This window comes from Arctopsyche grandis, chromosome 7 (genome assembly GCF_051622035.1).
Source record: "Arctopsyche grandis isolate Sample6627 chromosome 7, ASM5162203v2, whole genome shotgun sequence".
Lineage (NCBI taxonomy): Eukaryota > Metazoa > Arthropoda > Insecta > Trichoptera > Hydropsychidae > Arctopsyche > Arctopsyche grandis.
The window spans coordinates 26452648-26469761 of NC_135361.1; the positions used below are offsets into that span (position 1 = coordinate 26452648).

Below are 17114 nucleotides of genomic sequence, written 5' to 3' on the forward strand. Positions count from 1 at the left end.
TTCTTATACAGTGTCCAAAACTCTCCTTCGGTTTTTCTATTTTTTAACATGGGATGCACATCAAAACGCCTCTGTGTTTTTTATTGCCTTCTTGAGCTTCTTCTTCCAACAACAACGCGATTATACATAATTTTTTATTCGATAAACGCCCAAACATTTTTGCTCACTTGTATTCTGACGCGTAGCTACGAATGCACGTGTATGTATTCATATTGTAAGTACTCGACAATACGACGTAAGCAATATTGCGCCGTATCGTTATGGCCTGTAATGTATAAGTAAGCCGATTTTTCCTTGCACTCGGCCAAAGTGCTGTAAACGTGACGTGACCGCGACGTGTAGGTAGATATGAATAGAAATGTAATAAAATGACATATTTGAAACGGAGTCGTGCAGTGCTGAAGCCGTGTAGTGCTGTTAGGTATGAATAGACCTTAATACGTTATACAAATTAATTAATATCTAAAAGTTAACAATATTAAGTTTTTTTCCCTGCGCTGCAAGCGATTGCAAACCAAGCGCACGCACGCTCATTTCGCTGCATGCTCATTTCATACTTTTGTCTCGGCATTTGCCATTTTAAACTTGCCAGAAAGATCCAACTCAATTTTAAGAATTTCCAATCATCAATGTACATCGAAATGTCATCTGCGCAACCCCATGAATATCTCGTCTTTCGTACATGCTGAAATTCAAACAGTTAAAATGCAATCGAAAGAGCATGCAGGCTGGTGGTTTGCAATCATTTGCAGCAAGCCCGTTTTTTTTTATAAATAGAGTAATGATGTGTGGTTAATCTTGTGTAATCTAACTGGTTACTTAGTCAGGAGGTGGCAGTTTCATGTTGAGGGTTGTATGTATAGGTTTACTTCGTCGCATTTTAAAACAGTTTTAATAATAATAATTTAAAAGCTAACTGAAGTAAAGTGAAAAAATGCAGTTCTCGCAGTTCATAGAAATATTCAACGCTAATATTAAATGCCCCTTGATTTAGTATCGATAGTAAATTACAATTAACGCATCGTTTCTTTTTGACCAATAATTATTTTTATTTTTTAAATTCTAATAATTTTATAAAACATCTGCTGAGTTCAGCTGGCGACATTTTATTTGGCAGATAAATTTGGTCCGATACGAGTCCATAAGGTTCCGGTTCGTTTTTCGTCTTCGCTTATTTTCCCATTTGACAGAACCTCACACCCTCACACCCTAAAAACGGTCACGAGAAAACTGGTTGACCGATTTTAGGGTGTGACCAGTTTTAGTGTGACGGGTGATCGGTAATTGGACTATTCGTCACATTGGGGTGGTCACAAAGACAATTTTTGCCATGAAAATCGCGAATACACAATATTTGGCACTCCAGTTCTCGTTACTATGATAGTTATCGTTAGTATGATGGACTTTTCGGCTGCCAGATGTTCCGTTATAGAGATTTTAGTGACTTTGTGACGAGTAATTTGTGACCAGTAATCACCGAACCCGGGTGATTACGTGTAACTGATCTAGAGCGACCGGTTGTCCTGTGACCGGTTCACATTTGACAAGTAATCACCGAACCGGACAGTCAATGCGCCAAACAGTTATTATTTGTCAGGTATCAAGTCCAACCTGGGTGATTACCAGATTCTAGAAAGTAAGAGCGACAAGGACGGAGACGGATTCTCAATTATATTAAAAAAGTGAATCAATACGTTGTGGCGGCTCGCTTATACGACATGGTCGAGTTTGGTTGCCTTCCTGCGAGTGGGAACCAACTCGGCTGGGTTCGGAGAGCTACTACTCACTCTGTCTTCAGCTGTCATATAATAAACACGTGCATCAACATGCCAGTCGTCTCATTCGTTCATCCTCCATACTGGTGACCCCCGACATCGAGCCACGCAGCCTCGATCAATTTCAACATGCCGCTCATCCCTGCCTCGCCGAGCCAGGCGGGAGAAGCTACCCGCCGCGCCCCCATCGCCATCAACACGCGTCGCGGCCCGCGGGTGACAATAAACGAGCAGACACGGCTACCTACCTATCTACCTATCGACTGGAGTCCAGCAACAACGTCGACGAAAGGTGCTTTAAAAAAATGGGGGAGCGAATGAGACGACGATCTTGACAGCTGGATGTGGAGTCATGCGCGATCCACTACACATAGAACGGTCATCCAGCACCACCTCAGCACCATCATCATCATCATCATCAAGGCCCCGTCCGTCCCCACGAGCGTCGTCACGCCGAGACGGGCGGTAGCGCTACAACACCTCCACGAGCCACAACGACTCACAGTCCAGCTCGGAGTATCATCAACCACATCGATGCCCCTGCCGCCCCCGCCGCCCCACCAACCGACATCAGCCTCGGAAGAGCGGCGCCGCCGCAGCATCGCATCGCATCGGCGCGACCATCGGACCAGCCACTGTCCTGCTCGCGACGTCACCGCCCTCGAATCTACCGACCATTCAGGGCGGTACACCTATGTACACAGCGGATGACCCACGTCAACAATTTTTTTTCTCCCCACGTAATAATTTTTTCTCTTTGTGTAACAATAATTTTTTTTCTATTGTAAAATTTGTTTCTTTGTAATTTTGGTATCGCTGATGCTGGGGGGGGAGTGATGTGGCGGCTCGCTTATACGACATGGTCGAGTTTGGTTGCCTTCCTGCGAGTGGGAACCAACTCGGCTGGGTTCGGAGAGCTACTACTCACTCTGTCTTCAGCTGTCATATAATAAACACGTGCATCAACATGCCAGTCGTCTCATTCGTTCATCCTCCATAACTTTATACGATATATTTTTAATATAATTTTTTATATTTTCATTGTGTGTTAATTGGATTTTAAATCCTTTTTTTTCGCCTTCTTAGAAAAAAATCTGGATCTGTCCATGACTCAGATATGTTGGCGGATCCTACTTTACTTCCTTCCTGCCCGTCATAATAGACAACGTGTCTAAAACCATACTGTCGTTTTACTCTAACTGTGGAGGCATTGACTCTCAATAGATTTGGTTAGGAATATGTATGTTAATTGATGATATACTATGAATTTTAATCAAGTCGACTATTCATTACTAAAAGTTTAGACTAGCAGGAACTGTAACAAGTTTAAAATGTTAGAGGAAGAATGAATAGTTTTAGAGCAGATAAACTTAAATATTAAGATCAGAAATACTAGATTTACTAATTTATTTTTTCTACCAGTACGTGTTTGTGTTTTGTTCGTGTATATGTTACACCGAATCCGTGAAATTGTCTATTACACGCATTCGGCAACAGAATTGCCGAATGCGTGAAAAATGCAAGCACGTTGCCCAGTTCACGGATTCGGCAAATTCTTTGGCGAATGCGTGTATTCGGCAAGAATTTGTCTGCTCAAAACGTGGAGTCGGCAAATAGACAGTAGCGCTCCGGTGTTGTTTTTTAGAACTGGACAGCGTGGACAAGTGTCAAAGTGACAGCTGAATGAGGATGTTTAATTTACATATTATTATGTATAAATATGACTACATACATATGTTTCGATCATCTCATATGACTTGTACATAAATTTGTAGGCGGGGTACAATGTGTTGACCGTATCCCGGCCTAACGAAACACTGTTGTGCTAGTTTTATAAAGTTTTATTGTTTGCCTATGGTTGTACAAAGGTATGGTATTTGTGGGCAAAAGTATGTCGTTCAGCGGTCTCTGGATATGGTAGAGTGTCGCTGGCTCGGCATTCAGCTATGTTCAGAAGGTCTCTGGATGCGGCAGTGTGTTGCTGGCTCGTCCGGCTGGTTGATCTTCCAAGTCCGCGTAGTGTAGTGGTGGCTGGTCAGGAGCTGTATGTCGACGCTTGCTGCTGTGGGTCGACTGGCGTTGTTTGGGTTGTACCTCCTTTTATAGTGTTTCTGGAATCGCCTGACCGATGGTGGTGGTTTGTTGATGCGTAAGAAAGGAATGCACTTTTGTCGAGGCGTAGAATTTTCTGGAACGATTGATGGAAGTGGTTGTTGATGCGTAAGCGCATGTGGTTGTTGATGCGTGAACGAGGAATGCACTTTTGTCGAGGCGTAGAATTTTCTGGAATGATTGGCGCCGTTCCGCTCGATGTGGTTTAATGGTGGCGGCGTGTTTCGACCGTTTTGGTTCCACTCGACTGGTAGGGGCGTTCCGCTTGAGTTTAATATAATGACTGCAGGTGTACGACGTCTGGTTTTCGGGAATGTAGTTTGTTGTTGCGGAATATTCTCGAATGTTTCGATGACGATGACGACGACGAGATTCCTACATGGCTCTCCGGTGAGTGTTAGCGATGTGTGTGATTTTGTGGGAATCTTGATGTGTTGGAGTCTATTGACTCGATGGCGTCGTTGTTTGTCCGGTTGTGCTGGAGAAAGTTGTCTCGACAGCGGGTCTTGTGTTGCATGCCGGTCCAAGTCTTGTTCTCTACCAGGTTGCTTATTTTGGGCGAGCTGCGTTGGTAGTGAAGGTTTGTGATGGCTTGGATGGTGCTGTTGTGCAGGCTGCTGTGTTCTGCGTGGAGTCATTCGCGTGACTGTTTTGCTGGTGGTGCTGAAGTTAGTTGTCTCGGCAGCGGGTCTTGCGTGAAGAACGTTGGTTGACGAAGTGCGTTGAGTGCTGGTCTTCGTTGGTTGTGCTGGAGTTGGTTGTCTCGACAGCGGATCTTGCGTGAAGAACGTTGGTTGACGAAGTGCGTTGAGTGCTGGTCTTCGTTGGTTGTGCTGGAGTTGGTTGTCTCGACAGCGGATCTTGCGTGAAGAACGTTGGTTGACGAAGTGCGTTGAGTGCTGGTCTTCGTTGGTTGTGCTGGAGTTGGTTGTCTCGACAGCGGATCTTGCGTGAAGAACGTTGGTTGACGAAGTGCGTTGAGTGCTGGTCTTCGTTGGTTGTGCTGGAGTTAGTTGTCTCGACAGCGGGATTTGTGTGGAGACTGTTGGTTAGCGAAGTGCGTTGAGTGCTGGTCTTCGTTGGTTGTGCTGGAGTCGGTTGTCTCGACAGCGGGTCTCGTTTTGCGTACCAGTCCGAGTTGTTCTTTTCTACCATGTTGCTTATTCTGTCTAGGCTACGTTGATAGTGAAGGTTGGTGGTCTGGACGATGTTGTTGTGCAGGCGTTGTGCTGATTGTGCTGGAGTTAGTTGTCTCGACAGCGGCTGTGTTGTGTTGGAGCTAGTTGGCTCAGTGGCGATTTGTTTCGCCGGTTGTGCTGGAGTGGGTTGACTCAACAGCGGGTTGTGTTGGTAGCTGGTCCATATGTACTTTCACACCATGTTACTGTTTCGGTCGTTACAATGGTAGTGAAGGTTTGTGTCGGTCTGGACGGTGCTGTTGTGCAGGCTGCGGCGTCCTGCATGGGCTCATCGAGGTGATGACTCATCGGAGGTGTGATGAGCGGTGCTGGCGGATCAACAGTAGTGGATCCATTTGGTTGTTGTCTCCGGGTTGCGTCTTGTTGTGGCGAAAGCTGCGGAGTTGTTTGACATGGTCACTAGTTGTGGGGACATGTAGCGGACTGCGTTTGAAGTCTGCGTTGAGGGCTGCGTTGTAGACTGCGTTGAAGGCTGCGGTTGCGTGAAGTCTGCGGTTGCTATGTAGGCTGCGATGTGGGCTGCTATGTAGGCTGCGATGTGGGCTGCTATGTAGGCTGCGGTGTGGGCTGCTATGTAGGCTGCGATCTGGGCTGCAATGTGGACTGCGCTGTTGACTGCTGTCGTGGCGGCTGTTGGTTGTTGTGGAGGCTGCACTGTGGGCTGCCGTGTTGACTGCGCTGTTGACTGCTATGAAGGCTGCGTAGTTCTAAGATGGGGTCACCAATGTAGGCGGGGTAGCGAATGTGTTGACAGCGCTTGTTGAATGATCAGAAGGTTGCGTAGATCACGTCGGGGTCACCAATGTAGGCGGGGTACAATGTGTTGACCGTATCCCGGCCTAACGAAACACTGTTGTGCTAGTTTTATAAAGTTTTATTGTTTGCCTATGGTTGTACAAAGGTATGGTATTTGTGGGCAAAAGTATGTCGTTCAGCGGTCTCTGGATATGGTAGAGTGTCGCTGGCTCGGCATTCAGCTATGTTCAGAAGGTCTCTGGATGCGGCAGTGTGTTGCTGGCTCGTTGTTCGGCTATGTTCGGAAGGTCTCTGGATACGGCAGTGTGTTGCTGGCTCGTCCGGCTGGTTGATCTTCCAAGTCCGCGTAGTGTAGTGGTGGCTGGTCAGGAGCTGTATGTTGACTGGTCTGCTGCTGTGTGTCGACGCTTGCTGCTGTGGGTCGACTGGCGTTGTTTGGGTTGTACCTCCTTTTATAGTGTTTCTGGAATCGCCTGACCGATGGTGGTGGTTTGTTGATGCGTAAGAAAGGAATGCACTTTTGTCGAGGCGTAGAATTTTCTGGAACGCTTGATGGAAGTGGTTATTGATGCGTACGAGCATTTAGTTGTTGATGCGTACGAGGGGAATTTGCTTTCGTCGAGGCGTAGTATTTTCTGGAATGCTTGATGGAAGTGGTCGTACGAGCATTTAGTTGTTGATGCGTACAAGAGGAATTTGCTTTCGTCGAGGCGTAGTATTTTCTGGAATGCTTGATGGAAGTGGTCGTACGAGCATTTAGTTGTTGATGCGTACAAGAGGAATTTGCTTTCGTCGAGGCGTAGTATTTTCTGGAATGCTTGATGGAAGTGGTTGTACGAGCATTTAGTTGTTGCGGAATATTCTCGAAGGATTTTGATGACGATGACGACGACGAGATTCCTACAAATTAATACTATTTTTATACATTTGATCAATATTTTAACAGTCGGAATTTTATACCTTTTGAAGAATCAGTATTATATTATAAATATTTAATTTCATTACACATGTCCCAGAACATAGCTCTCGGCTTCACCGACCAGACCAAATGTATAAAAATGTGAACGACTAAGAAATCACCGGGTGTGAAACGCTTAATCTAACTGCATATACATATATCTCCGGAGTTCGGAGATACATTTGTCCGAAGGACCAAAATAGCCCTGCGTGACCTGAGCCATAGAACACTTTGAGCCATAGAAGACCTGAGCCATAGAACACTTTGTATTTTAACAAGCTCGTAGTCACCTCTCACTCATTGGTTTAACTTAAAAACATTTTTTGGACAGGGGACTATTACAGACAAACACTATTTGAATTCTTTGAGAATGGACTAAAAATGTACCTTAAATTTAAACAATAAGTCACTATTAATAGTTTTTTGGGCTTTTACTATTTCTTTTACACAAACATACAATGGAGCTGACTGTGTGTTCATACTTTGCTTTGTTCACTTCTTAATATCTTGATCTTCCATTGACCAGCATAAAATTAGGCCATATAGATCATAATTCTCTGCTATGAATTCTCTTCCATTAAATTTCAATTATAATTGATAGTACATCATTTTTAGTGGCCATTACTTTTTATCATTAATTCTTTACACTTTAACAACTCCTGTGAAATGCACCAAATTTAAAGTATTTTTTTAATGCAAAACAGTGCAAATGAATTATATTTTATAGTAGTATTTGAATATATTGATAAGTTATAAGTAAGTACATATGAGGGGCTGAAAACCAGATATATATAAACATGTGGTGCATATTATAATATATTTGGAAGACAAGTCATTATGTTTTTAATTTTATCGTTATTATTATTTTTTGTTGGTTGTTCTGCCTGTATGTCAATTAAATAAATATATGTCGATCGAAAACTTAGTTGAAAACTTCGAAAGTTGAATTTTCACATGATTTAGCCTATTGTTACTACGTACAAAAATAAAATAAAAAAGGTTTTATAAAAAAACAACCACTATTGGCGAACTTTCATCCCCCAGAAAAAGCTGAAATGACGTCCCAGGTATTGATACATATATATAAACGTCAGTTACGCGCGCGAATACTGATTTAAACACTCGAGACATCTGTCAACGTATATTTGAAACGTGATGTCACAGCGAAACAGGATAACTCATATTTGAGCGAGCAGCGCGAGCCCCCCTACTAAACATATACCGAAATTCTTCAGTTTCATATCGAATTTCATACGGAATATCGAAGATAAGCTATCGACGTGTCGATATTTACAGTCCAATTTGAAAACGGCGGCTCAAAACCGTGTCAGACTGCCGAAGGAGAAGAGCATTTTGAATTGGAATGGTAGGAGTCGGGAGCGTTACGGCCTCGGCGAGAATTCGGGGTGTAGAAGAGAAGTGCGAAGAGGAGTGGAGTCAGTGAAGGGGGCGCCGCCGCCGCCTACTGTCGTCGTCGCAGCCGCCGTCCGGAGTCGCCGCCGTCGTCGAGGCCGCTCCTTCTCGCCGCCGCCCCGCCGTCTATGGTTTGTACCGGACGCGTTCGCCGTTCGCCGATCGCCGTTCACCGTTCACCGCTCACCGCTCACCGCTCACCGCTCGCTCTCGATCTCGATGTCGGATGTTTATGTGCGCCGTTCGCGAATCGCAGACAGTCGATCAACGATCGCCACTCGCCAATCACCAATCACCAATCACCAATCACCAATCACCAATCACCAATCACCAATCGCGCTCTCGTTTGCCAAAATACACCGAACACCATTCATCGTTCGCCGCACGCACTTCAAACTCGCATAACCTCCCCCCACCCCACCGCTCCCCTCCCCCTCCCGCTCGAGCCCCAATCGATAGCCCAATGGACGACGTACGCGTCCGACATTTTGACTTTGACTCTCATCCAACGAAAGATCGACCGCTCAATGTTATTGTTTAGTCCAGTCCAGTCCACTGCAGTGGATCCCCATTTAGTGGGTCGCTTTGACAGTTCATTCACCCGCCGCTACTACGCCTATCGACCATCACACCGACTAATTCCATTTCAAACTATCATTCATTTGTTTTATTATTTTCCCGCACTATTTCATTCACCAAATATGAATGAACGCGATCGATCTTTACAAATTCATTCAATACTATACGATATATACACACACACACACGGGACAATTATCCATTACATAACAAATGTTATTAAATAAAAACAACTTTGTTTCACCATTCGTCGACTTCGATCCTCATCTCACCAGTATTCCACCGTTCCGATCGCATCTTCGACATCCGTAGAATCATAATAGTCAGGAAATGGCAAATTCTCGTCCACCTTCGCAGAGTGCATTATTCGCTCCGGCGGATCGAAAGTGAACCGTTCGGTCGGATTACCGAAATGAGATCGACAGTGCCGTCGAACGCGATCATGAAACTTTTTATCGCGACCGAGTCGTCCCTTCGGCCACGTCGATCTTCGTTCGATCGCTGGCCCGACTGACCCGTCGCTCGATGATCACTATGTCTATATGTAATTCAGTGAGTTTGTGATTATCGTTCTCACTCTTCTAATAGACTCTGTGCTCTCGCATCGAAGCCATAATCAAGACGGTTGCGGAAGGTGAGTCTCACATGTGATTTTTACATTTATTTATGTCGAGCGTGTATATTTTGATATTGCAGGTTTAAAGTTACTATCGATTATTGTGCTGTTTCGATCAAAATTGTGCAGTAAATAACAATGTAATATGTTGAAAACGGCCGTTTTATTGTTGTAGATTGAAAATGTCGCGACGAAATGGCAGCGGAAGCGGTTCCACCAGCCTCTCGAGGGCCGAACAGATAGCGTCGGGTCGTCTCCGAATGGATCGCAATCCCACGCACACTAGATTGAACGGTTCGTTATTTACCTACGACGAAAACGATGTCGTAAATTTGTAACCTTTCGTTCGGTTCAAACCCACGAAAGAAACGAACAATATATACCATTTCAGATCCTTCGTTGGCTGTCGGTCGCCGTAAAGAAATCGACAATGTGATGAAGAGGGCTAGAGCTGCTTCACCGGGTACGTGGGATCGGAAACTCTTAGAAGTCGAAGAAAAAGATCCAAATCGGTACATTATTCATAGCTTTATGAGCTTTAGAATTATATACTCGTTACTTTTCATTGTAAGATCGAAGAATTAAAGGAATTATCCCTCTCGATATTAATTGAGATCTAAAGGGAGTGTGATGGCGTAATAGCCTTGTAAGGTTTTTCAATTTAAATAAACTGTCTTTAGATGGCGTCATACTGGATACAAGCAGATGTATTTGGACGGTGGTGGAAGCAGCGGTGGTTCAGCGAGTCCACCACCTCGTCGCAGTCGATCTCGCTCTCCGAGAATGCGTCGTTCGCCGCCTCCATTAGTTACGACCACTACACCGTATCACCGTCTCAGCAGGGAGAGAGATCGTAAAGACCACGGTATACATAAATGATAACTGGTCACTAAGTACTCTGAATTCCTATTGTTTACCGATGATCTCAAATTGTTCAAATCTATTGGATGTGATTCGGTTGATCTTCAATTCGATTTGGATGCTATTTTCAATTGGTCAGCTGTAAACATGTTGCTGTTCAACATTGAAAAATACTGCCCCTTAAACTTCAACAAAACACAAAACCAAGCTAAATGCACTTACTATTTAAATGGCATTGAACTGAATTCAGTTGAGAGTTCCAATGATCTTGGAATCTTTGCGAAAATTGCTACAAAAATGTTTGGTTTTATACTGCATGTAAGCAAACATTTCCAGAGTGCATTAGTACTACAAATCCTATATGATTCGCTATTGCGCAGTATTCTTAAGTTTTCTTCTATTATATGGTGCCCTAGTGATCCACCACAGACCATTGCTTGAGGATTGTGAGAGTGTAGAGAAGGATTCTCAGATATACACACATGCTAGTTTACGGTCGCTATCCTTAGCTCCAGCCTAGTGCCTACCTGCTGGGAGCACTAGGTTATAATTCACTCAAATCACGATGTAGAGTATATTTGGGGAAGCATTTCTTTAGGTTACTGGTTGGTTTGGTGAGCAATTCTGAAATTCTTGCTGAATTGAGCTTTAATCTTCCCACCCAACTCGGGTACATTAGATACCACACTTGTCTCTTCTCTTGTGGCACATACCAATTTGATGGATTCGTTGCCTGTTGCAAAGGGCAGCAACCTCCTCGATTTTAACTTGGATTTGTTGAATCTAAAATATGCTGGTCTGGTTGAGGAATTGTTTAATTTGAGATCGTAACCTGTTCTATCATTGTATTTGTTTATTTTGTGTTTTATTTTCGACTTATTAACTACTCTATAATGTAAAAAATATATAACTTATTGAATGAATTGTATAAGGGTTACGCGTAAGTCTTTGCCGATTGGATAACAATGAAAGAATTTTATTTTTTTATACATTTTTATTTAAAATTTTTTACAAAATATAGTCTCCTTCATTACTATTCCACAGGTTTTCGGGTTTTTCAATTCCTTTTTTATAGAATTCGTTTGGTTTTTTGATCGAAATATGTAAGAAGTTGCGGTTTCGAAAGCGTTTATCTTTTAAAGAATATTCAAAAGATCGAAACAGATGGTAATCGGCCGGAGCTAGGTCTGGTGAATATGGGGGATATGAAAGTTCTTCCCATTTTAACTGATTTTTTTCAGTCGTCTTCTTCGCCTTATGGGGTCGTGTTGCAGAATCACTCAGTTGTTTCTGACTAATTCTCTACGTTTGACTTTTAGTTTTTCATTAACTCTTTCTAATTGTTGACAATACACATCTTCTGCGATATTTCTTTGATGCTTCATCGAGGATCACTTTCCACCACGGCTCTCAGCACGTCTTCATCAAAATTTGAAATCGACAAAGACTTACGGGTACCCCTATACTATGACATGGAAGTGTTGATTTTAATTTTCTATCTGAGGAGCCGTAGTTTCGTCTACGCAACGTATACGTCCTGAGACGTCTCAGCCGGTGGTGTCGTCTTCGAGGGATAGGGACAGGGAAAGGGAGCGAGAACGCGAACGCGATCGCGATAGGGAACGTGAAAGAGAAAGAGAGAGGGAAAGGGAAAGGGAGCGTACTAACAGGCCTCCTTTACCTCGTACAAGACCGCCGTCTCCACCGCCTAGACGTGTAAGTTATCAATAAAATTACATCTCATTAATATAAATTTCATATATAATTAATCGATTTATATATATAGGGGGGAAGATCACCATCAGGCTCTTCTGTAAGTAGTTGCTCAGACGACTCGTGTTCAGTTTGTTCAGTCAAAAAACACGGAAGACAACGATCTCGGTATTTTATTTTTAAATAATCATATTATTGTGTGTTGTGAATGTGTGATTAATATTGGTTTAATTTTTTAGGTCTAGATCTTTTTCGGTACCACGTTCGTCTTCGACTAAACTACCACCACCAAGCAGTGGATCTAACTGGCCACCACCGTCGGCACCTCCGTCATCTCAACCCCATAGGAAACTTACTAAGCCTCTCAATTCTGGAAACGCTAATGCTGGGCCATCCACTCTTAGCTTAAGAAGAACAGCTTCATCGACGGGTAATTGAATTTTTTTGTATATTAAAAAATCTATGTTTTTTTTCCGTTTTAAAATATATATATTTTATGTGCAGTGAGTGGATCTCGTATAAACGTCGCTTCTACAAAAAAACCAAAACCGCCTTCCAGTGCTCCTGTGCCTCCGTCTTCTCGTCTCGGCCCGACTAGCTCACGAGAAGTAGTCACCGATTCGGCTGCAGCTAAGAAACGGTCAAGGGATGAAAAGGTAATCTCCCGAAAAATATCTTATTATTGTATGAATTACATACATGTAGGAATGATTTTTAAACGAGCCGAGCCGTATGTGTGGTTGGTCAAACTGCTAGGGATAAAGTATGTGTGTGGTATGCATGGGAGAGACCGGATGCGTGTTGTTATGGTCACTTGTTGGAGAACAAGCCCGACGACATCATGTTACAATAAATACTTCTGACTTAATCTGCGCGTTTCGCTTGGAATCCTTCACATCCGTATCCTATATACATATATTAACGAAATGCTTAGGTTTTAGAATGGCAAAGAACTCAACTAGACGCTCACAAGACGAGAAAGCCTGAAAAGCCACATCCATCAACACCACCGTCACCTCCAACACAACCTAAAGAACGTCTTCCACATAAAGTAAACACAAACGACAATACAACTCGGTTCACACTGGTCAAAAATTTAACACTGCTTAATGTATTTCAGCTCAAAACGCGTATCAAGAAAGAGGACGATCGTCCCAAGAAGAAGTCGACCGGTGATAAAAAGAGTCGCACCGAAAGCGCAAACGCCGACATCAGTCCTGAAGTCATCGCAGCTGCTCTCGCAGGTGACTCGAGTGGCGAAGACGACTCCACCACAGACGACGACAGCTTACAACATCAACACCACAACGAAAACAGGTCACTATTGTAAATGCAATGTTGTAAATATATTTCGTATGTTGCAGTATAAAATGTCTCGTCTATAAATAGGTTAACCCTCTCGGAACGGTTCGGAAAAATGGCGCAATGGTCCGCAGATCGAAGCAATGCGATGCAGAATATGAGGATCACCCGAGGTGCTGCCGTAGATGGCGGTGGTTTGACTGTCCGCATTGAAGAAATCGATAATATGACTGGGGAGCCTACCGGAGAACATGGAACACCACCTCACAGGTTCACGTAAGTTTTAATGTTTCTGTATAAAAGCAATAAAATTTCATTTAACTTGGCGATGGGAAATCTATCAGTCAATGAACTTCGTTATAAACATAGCATATGCGATTCATATTGATCAAAATATCTTAACCCTTTGAGCGCTGACGTCTTTTGCTGAAAATTTCGCCAACATTTCCAATTAGAATTATTTAGAAATCCAATAGAAAACAGGTATAAAAATTGTAGCTAATCCAAACAAACCCTAGATAACTACCGGCGAGGATTTCGAGTTTTGTAAAGGTGTATTTAGACTCTATGTATAATGTATCTTGCAACAATATAAAGTAAACTAAAGAAGTCTATTAATGAATGTATTTTCCAAAACTATGTAGTTCCATCTTCTTCATTGTTGTTTAACGTCTTGAACTCTGAAAGCCACTATAGTGGCTTTCGGATATTCGGCTGCCAGCTCTGAAAGCCAGTATAGTGGCTTTGTTAAGCGGCTACTTTGGAGCTTTATTTTTAATATTCATTGGCAAATTTTTGAAGGTTTTATTTTACAATAGTGTACTTAAAGGATACGAGATGCTAGAAAATGTATAAATAGGATAATTACAGTAAAGGGTTAGCGTCTATATTGTTTCTAAGAATATTTGAATTCTTTACCTGCTTCTACATTTGAGTGCGCCGTTTTATTTGGGCAGTCGGTATCGATACATTGTGCTCTAAGGAGGTATTTTCGGTGGGGTGACCATAATTTTACGAAGTGTTCGGTAATATTAGTGCATATGGAGAAATAATAAATACAAGTGTTGGCAACATTGAAATTTCAGTTTTTAAACTGTTAGTTAAAATCACATTTTCTATTCGTTACCTACTAGAAAACTTTCAAAACCTAGAAGACTTCCAAAATGATTGTGATAATAATGAAAACGATAGTGAAGGTGATATCAGAGATACAAACAGTGATAATTGGTCGATTTTAAGTCATCATATTTTCAACCAAAAAATTTTTATTTTTCGGTTGAAAATATGTTTTTTAGGAGTGTCTTCAAAAGAGATCGGTTTCTACAAATATTTCGGATATTACAACTCAAAAATAATAATGTAGATCTATTAATAATAATGTACAATCTGTTAAATCTAATCTTTTCGTCTTTGCCCGCCTTCTGGGATGATCCAACTTTTTTTTTCGATGTGTCCTACAAGTAGGTAACGACTAGAAAATATGATTTTAACTAACAGTTTAAAAACTAACCAATAGACACTTTATGAGGGTGGTTACGCATTAAAATACAATGAGTAAACAGACAATAGCTTTGCATCCTTGGACCCAAACTGCCTAACGAACTATAGGGTAGGTATGAAAACATTTCTATAGGCATATTTTAAAAGTTTCTAGTAATAAAACTCATTTATTATACAAAACTGCTGTCATAAATAATACAAGAAATGTAGAACTTATCATTTAGTTCGATTTAGTAATTATGATGGTTTGAAATAATTGAGTTTAGTGACTATATTCGAAAAATGCTATCCCAAATCAACATCATGTTATTATGGTCACAATTGGAGACGAACAGATAGTCCCAAAATAACTGAGCATAATATTTAGTTTTTATCTAAAAAAAAAAAATTGCGTATTTTTTGCTAAAATGAATTCACCAATTTGATCTTCGACATAATTTAATAATATGAACAACTAAAATTAAAAAAAAAAATCATATAATTTTTTCCATCCTAGAGTAGACTAGTGGTGAAGAAAAATTCCAATAAGAGTGCAAAGTGTTAAATGTAATGCTCACTATCTAAATGCTAAGCCACAATCTAAAATACTCAACAGTTGGGCATTTCCATCAGAAAATTCTACTATGGTTATAAATTCAGACATTCCGGTGTAAACCAGTCTTTATAAACGTTGAAAAATGAATGACACGGATTACACGACCCATGTTCAATGCATTTTTTTTTTCAATGCTACCTGGAAAGGCTTTGCAGGTAGTATTCTTGCTTACTTTTTGTACATGCTCAAAATACAACGCCTATTTTATTATTTTGAACACCGATCGGCTTTCATCAGCATTCAAAGGATTAACTTATCAATATGAAGAACTTTATATTTGAAAAGCTTTTTCAATACTTGAATTTTGACATTGTAAGTGCATGTTTGTATTGTGTTTTAAACAATTATGTGGATTTCAGGCATTCCCCGGCTCCAGAAGGACACTATCCAGACGAATTGCTGGCGTCAGCGCCTGGAGGACTACCGTCATGGGACGATGTCAGGGTGCGCTACGATTACTATAAGAAGAGGGGTTATCTCAGAGGTATGAATTATTGCATTCATCACATTCACGTGTATTTTATTTTGAACGTTCAACGCTAACGTGGATTGATCGTCTTCCAGGTTTAACCCTTTCGGATTATATAAAGTGGGAAGAGTGGTGGTATAGGTATCAGCAGTGGCTGAAGCAGGAACGAAGCTACGAACGATGGACACGCAGCAGCGGAAGCAGCCACCGTCGTCGCCGCGGCAACTCTTCTCAACACTCGGCCAACTGACAATCTGCCAAGAAGCCACTGCTCGATGATCCATAGTGTTGAATCTCCGCGCGGTGTGCTTCTTCAAATGTATTTTGAACTCGGGTAGAAAATACATTATTATTATACATATAGTAATTATTTTCTGTTTACGTATGACCCCGACATACACGAGATATTAAACAATATGTACAATTTATATAAACAAATAAAAAACGACCGTCTTTTGGTGCCAATTAGTCGAGATCAGCGAGGTGAATTCGTTTAGTTTGTTTGTGGCACCGCAAGGTTTAATTGTTGTAGTCCTAAGCAGAAATTATATCGATATAAATCAGATGAGATCTATAGGTAGATATCTACAATGTTTAGTTGACGTTCGTGTTTGTGATATGATTTACTCGTAACTTCAAATCTCTATTTAATATATAATATATATACACATATATATATGTGTAGCTAATCGACTAATTCGTTAGTTAGTGAATACGCATTTACGAATATGTTTACATATAAATGTAGACCCTTATATATTTTAGATCTCATATAAACGAGATTGGCGACTTTACTACAGTATAATTTCATAGACGAATATTATTTTAGAAACCTTGGCAGTTAATATTAAAGTTTTTTTTTAATTTTAACATGTATTTCACGTTTTAGGCTATTTTATACATACATATATGAAATGTTTTTCATCCGTATGTTTACCGCTACTTAAACAGTTAACCTTAAAGGATTACGCGTTTGAATAAACGTTTGCATGCGTATATTTTTGAAGATGTATTGTGAGAATTGTTTATTAAATCGATCAGATTCTATTTTGTTCTTATGATACACGTTATAAAATCAACATGATGAATATGCTATATGTAAATAATAAAAACCTTGATTCTACATTTATTATGATTAGATCCACAAAGATCTGATAAAATATATTTGTATAGTATTAAATATTTAAATCTAGTGTGAAGCAAATAAATCGTATATATATAAATCAGATTTTATTTTATATTATTTACTTGTATTTTTAGTTGGGA

General features: G+C 41.2%; 1 protein-coding gene and 1 long non-coding RNA gene across 9 annotated transcripts; one reads left to right on the forward strand and one right to left on the reverse strand.

The window, feature by feature from the left end:
• Nucleotides 1-3636: 3636 nt before the first annotated feature.
• On the reverse strand, nt 3637-8612 carry LOC143914740 (uncharacterized). The gene is made up of 2 exons (XR_013260847.1): nt 7447-8612; nt 3637-4270 (listed from the first exon to the last, which is right to left on the reverse strand). It is a non-coding gene; the product is annotated as an uncharacterized LOC143914740 (long non-coding RNA).
• On the forward strand, nt 8193-17075 carry LOC143914739 (uncharacterized). 8 transcript variants are annotated; one of them, XM_077435044.1, is made up of 14 exons: nt 8246-8344; nt 9381-9426; nt 9584-9702; nt 9800-9920; nt 10089-10273; nt 11774-11985; nt 12056-12150; nt 12222-12412; nt 12487-12638; nt 12917-13033; nt 13103-13299; nt 13372-13560; nt 15739-15863; nt 15944-17075. In XM_077435044.1, the coding sequence occupies exons 3-14, from the start codon at nt 9591-9593 to the stop codon at nt 16096-16098; spliced, it is 1851 nt and encodes a 616-aa protein (XP_077291170.1). In that variant the 5' UTR covers nt 8246-8344; nt 9381-9426; nt 9584-9590; the 3' UTR covers nt 16099-17075. The 8 variants fall into 8 exon arrangements, with proteins under 8 accessions (XP_077291177.1, XP_077291174.1, XP_077291171.1 ...); XM_077435049.1 differs by having other exon boundaries at nt 11783-11985; XM_077435051.1 differs by lacking the exon at nt 9381-9426 and having other exon boundaries at nt 8193-8344; nt 11783-11985; nt 13372-13554.
• The last annotated feature ends 39 nt before the right edge of the window (nt 17076-17114 follow it).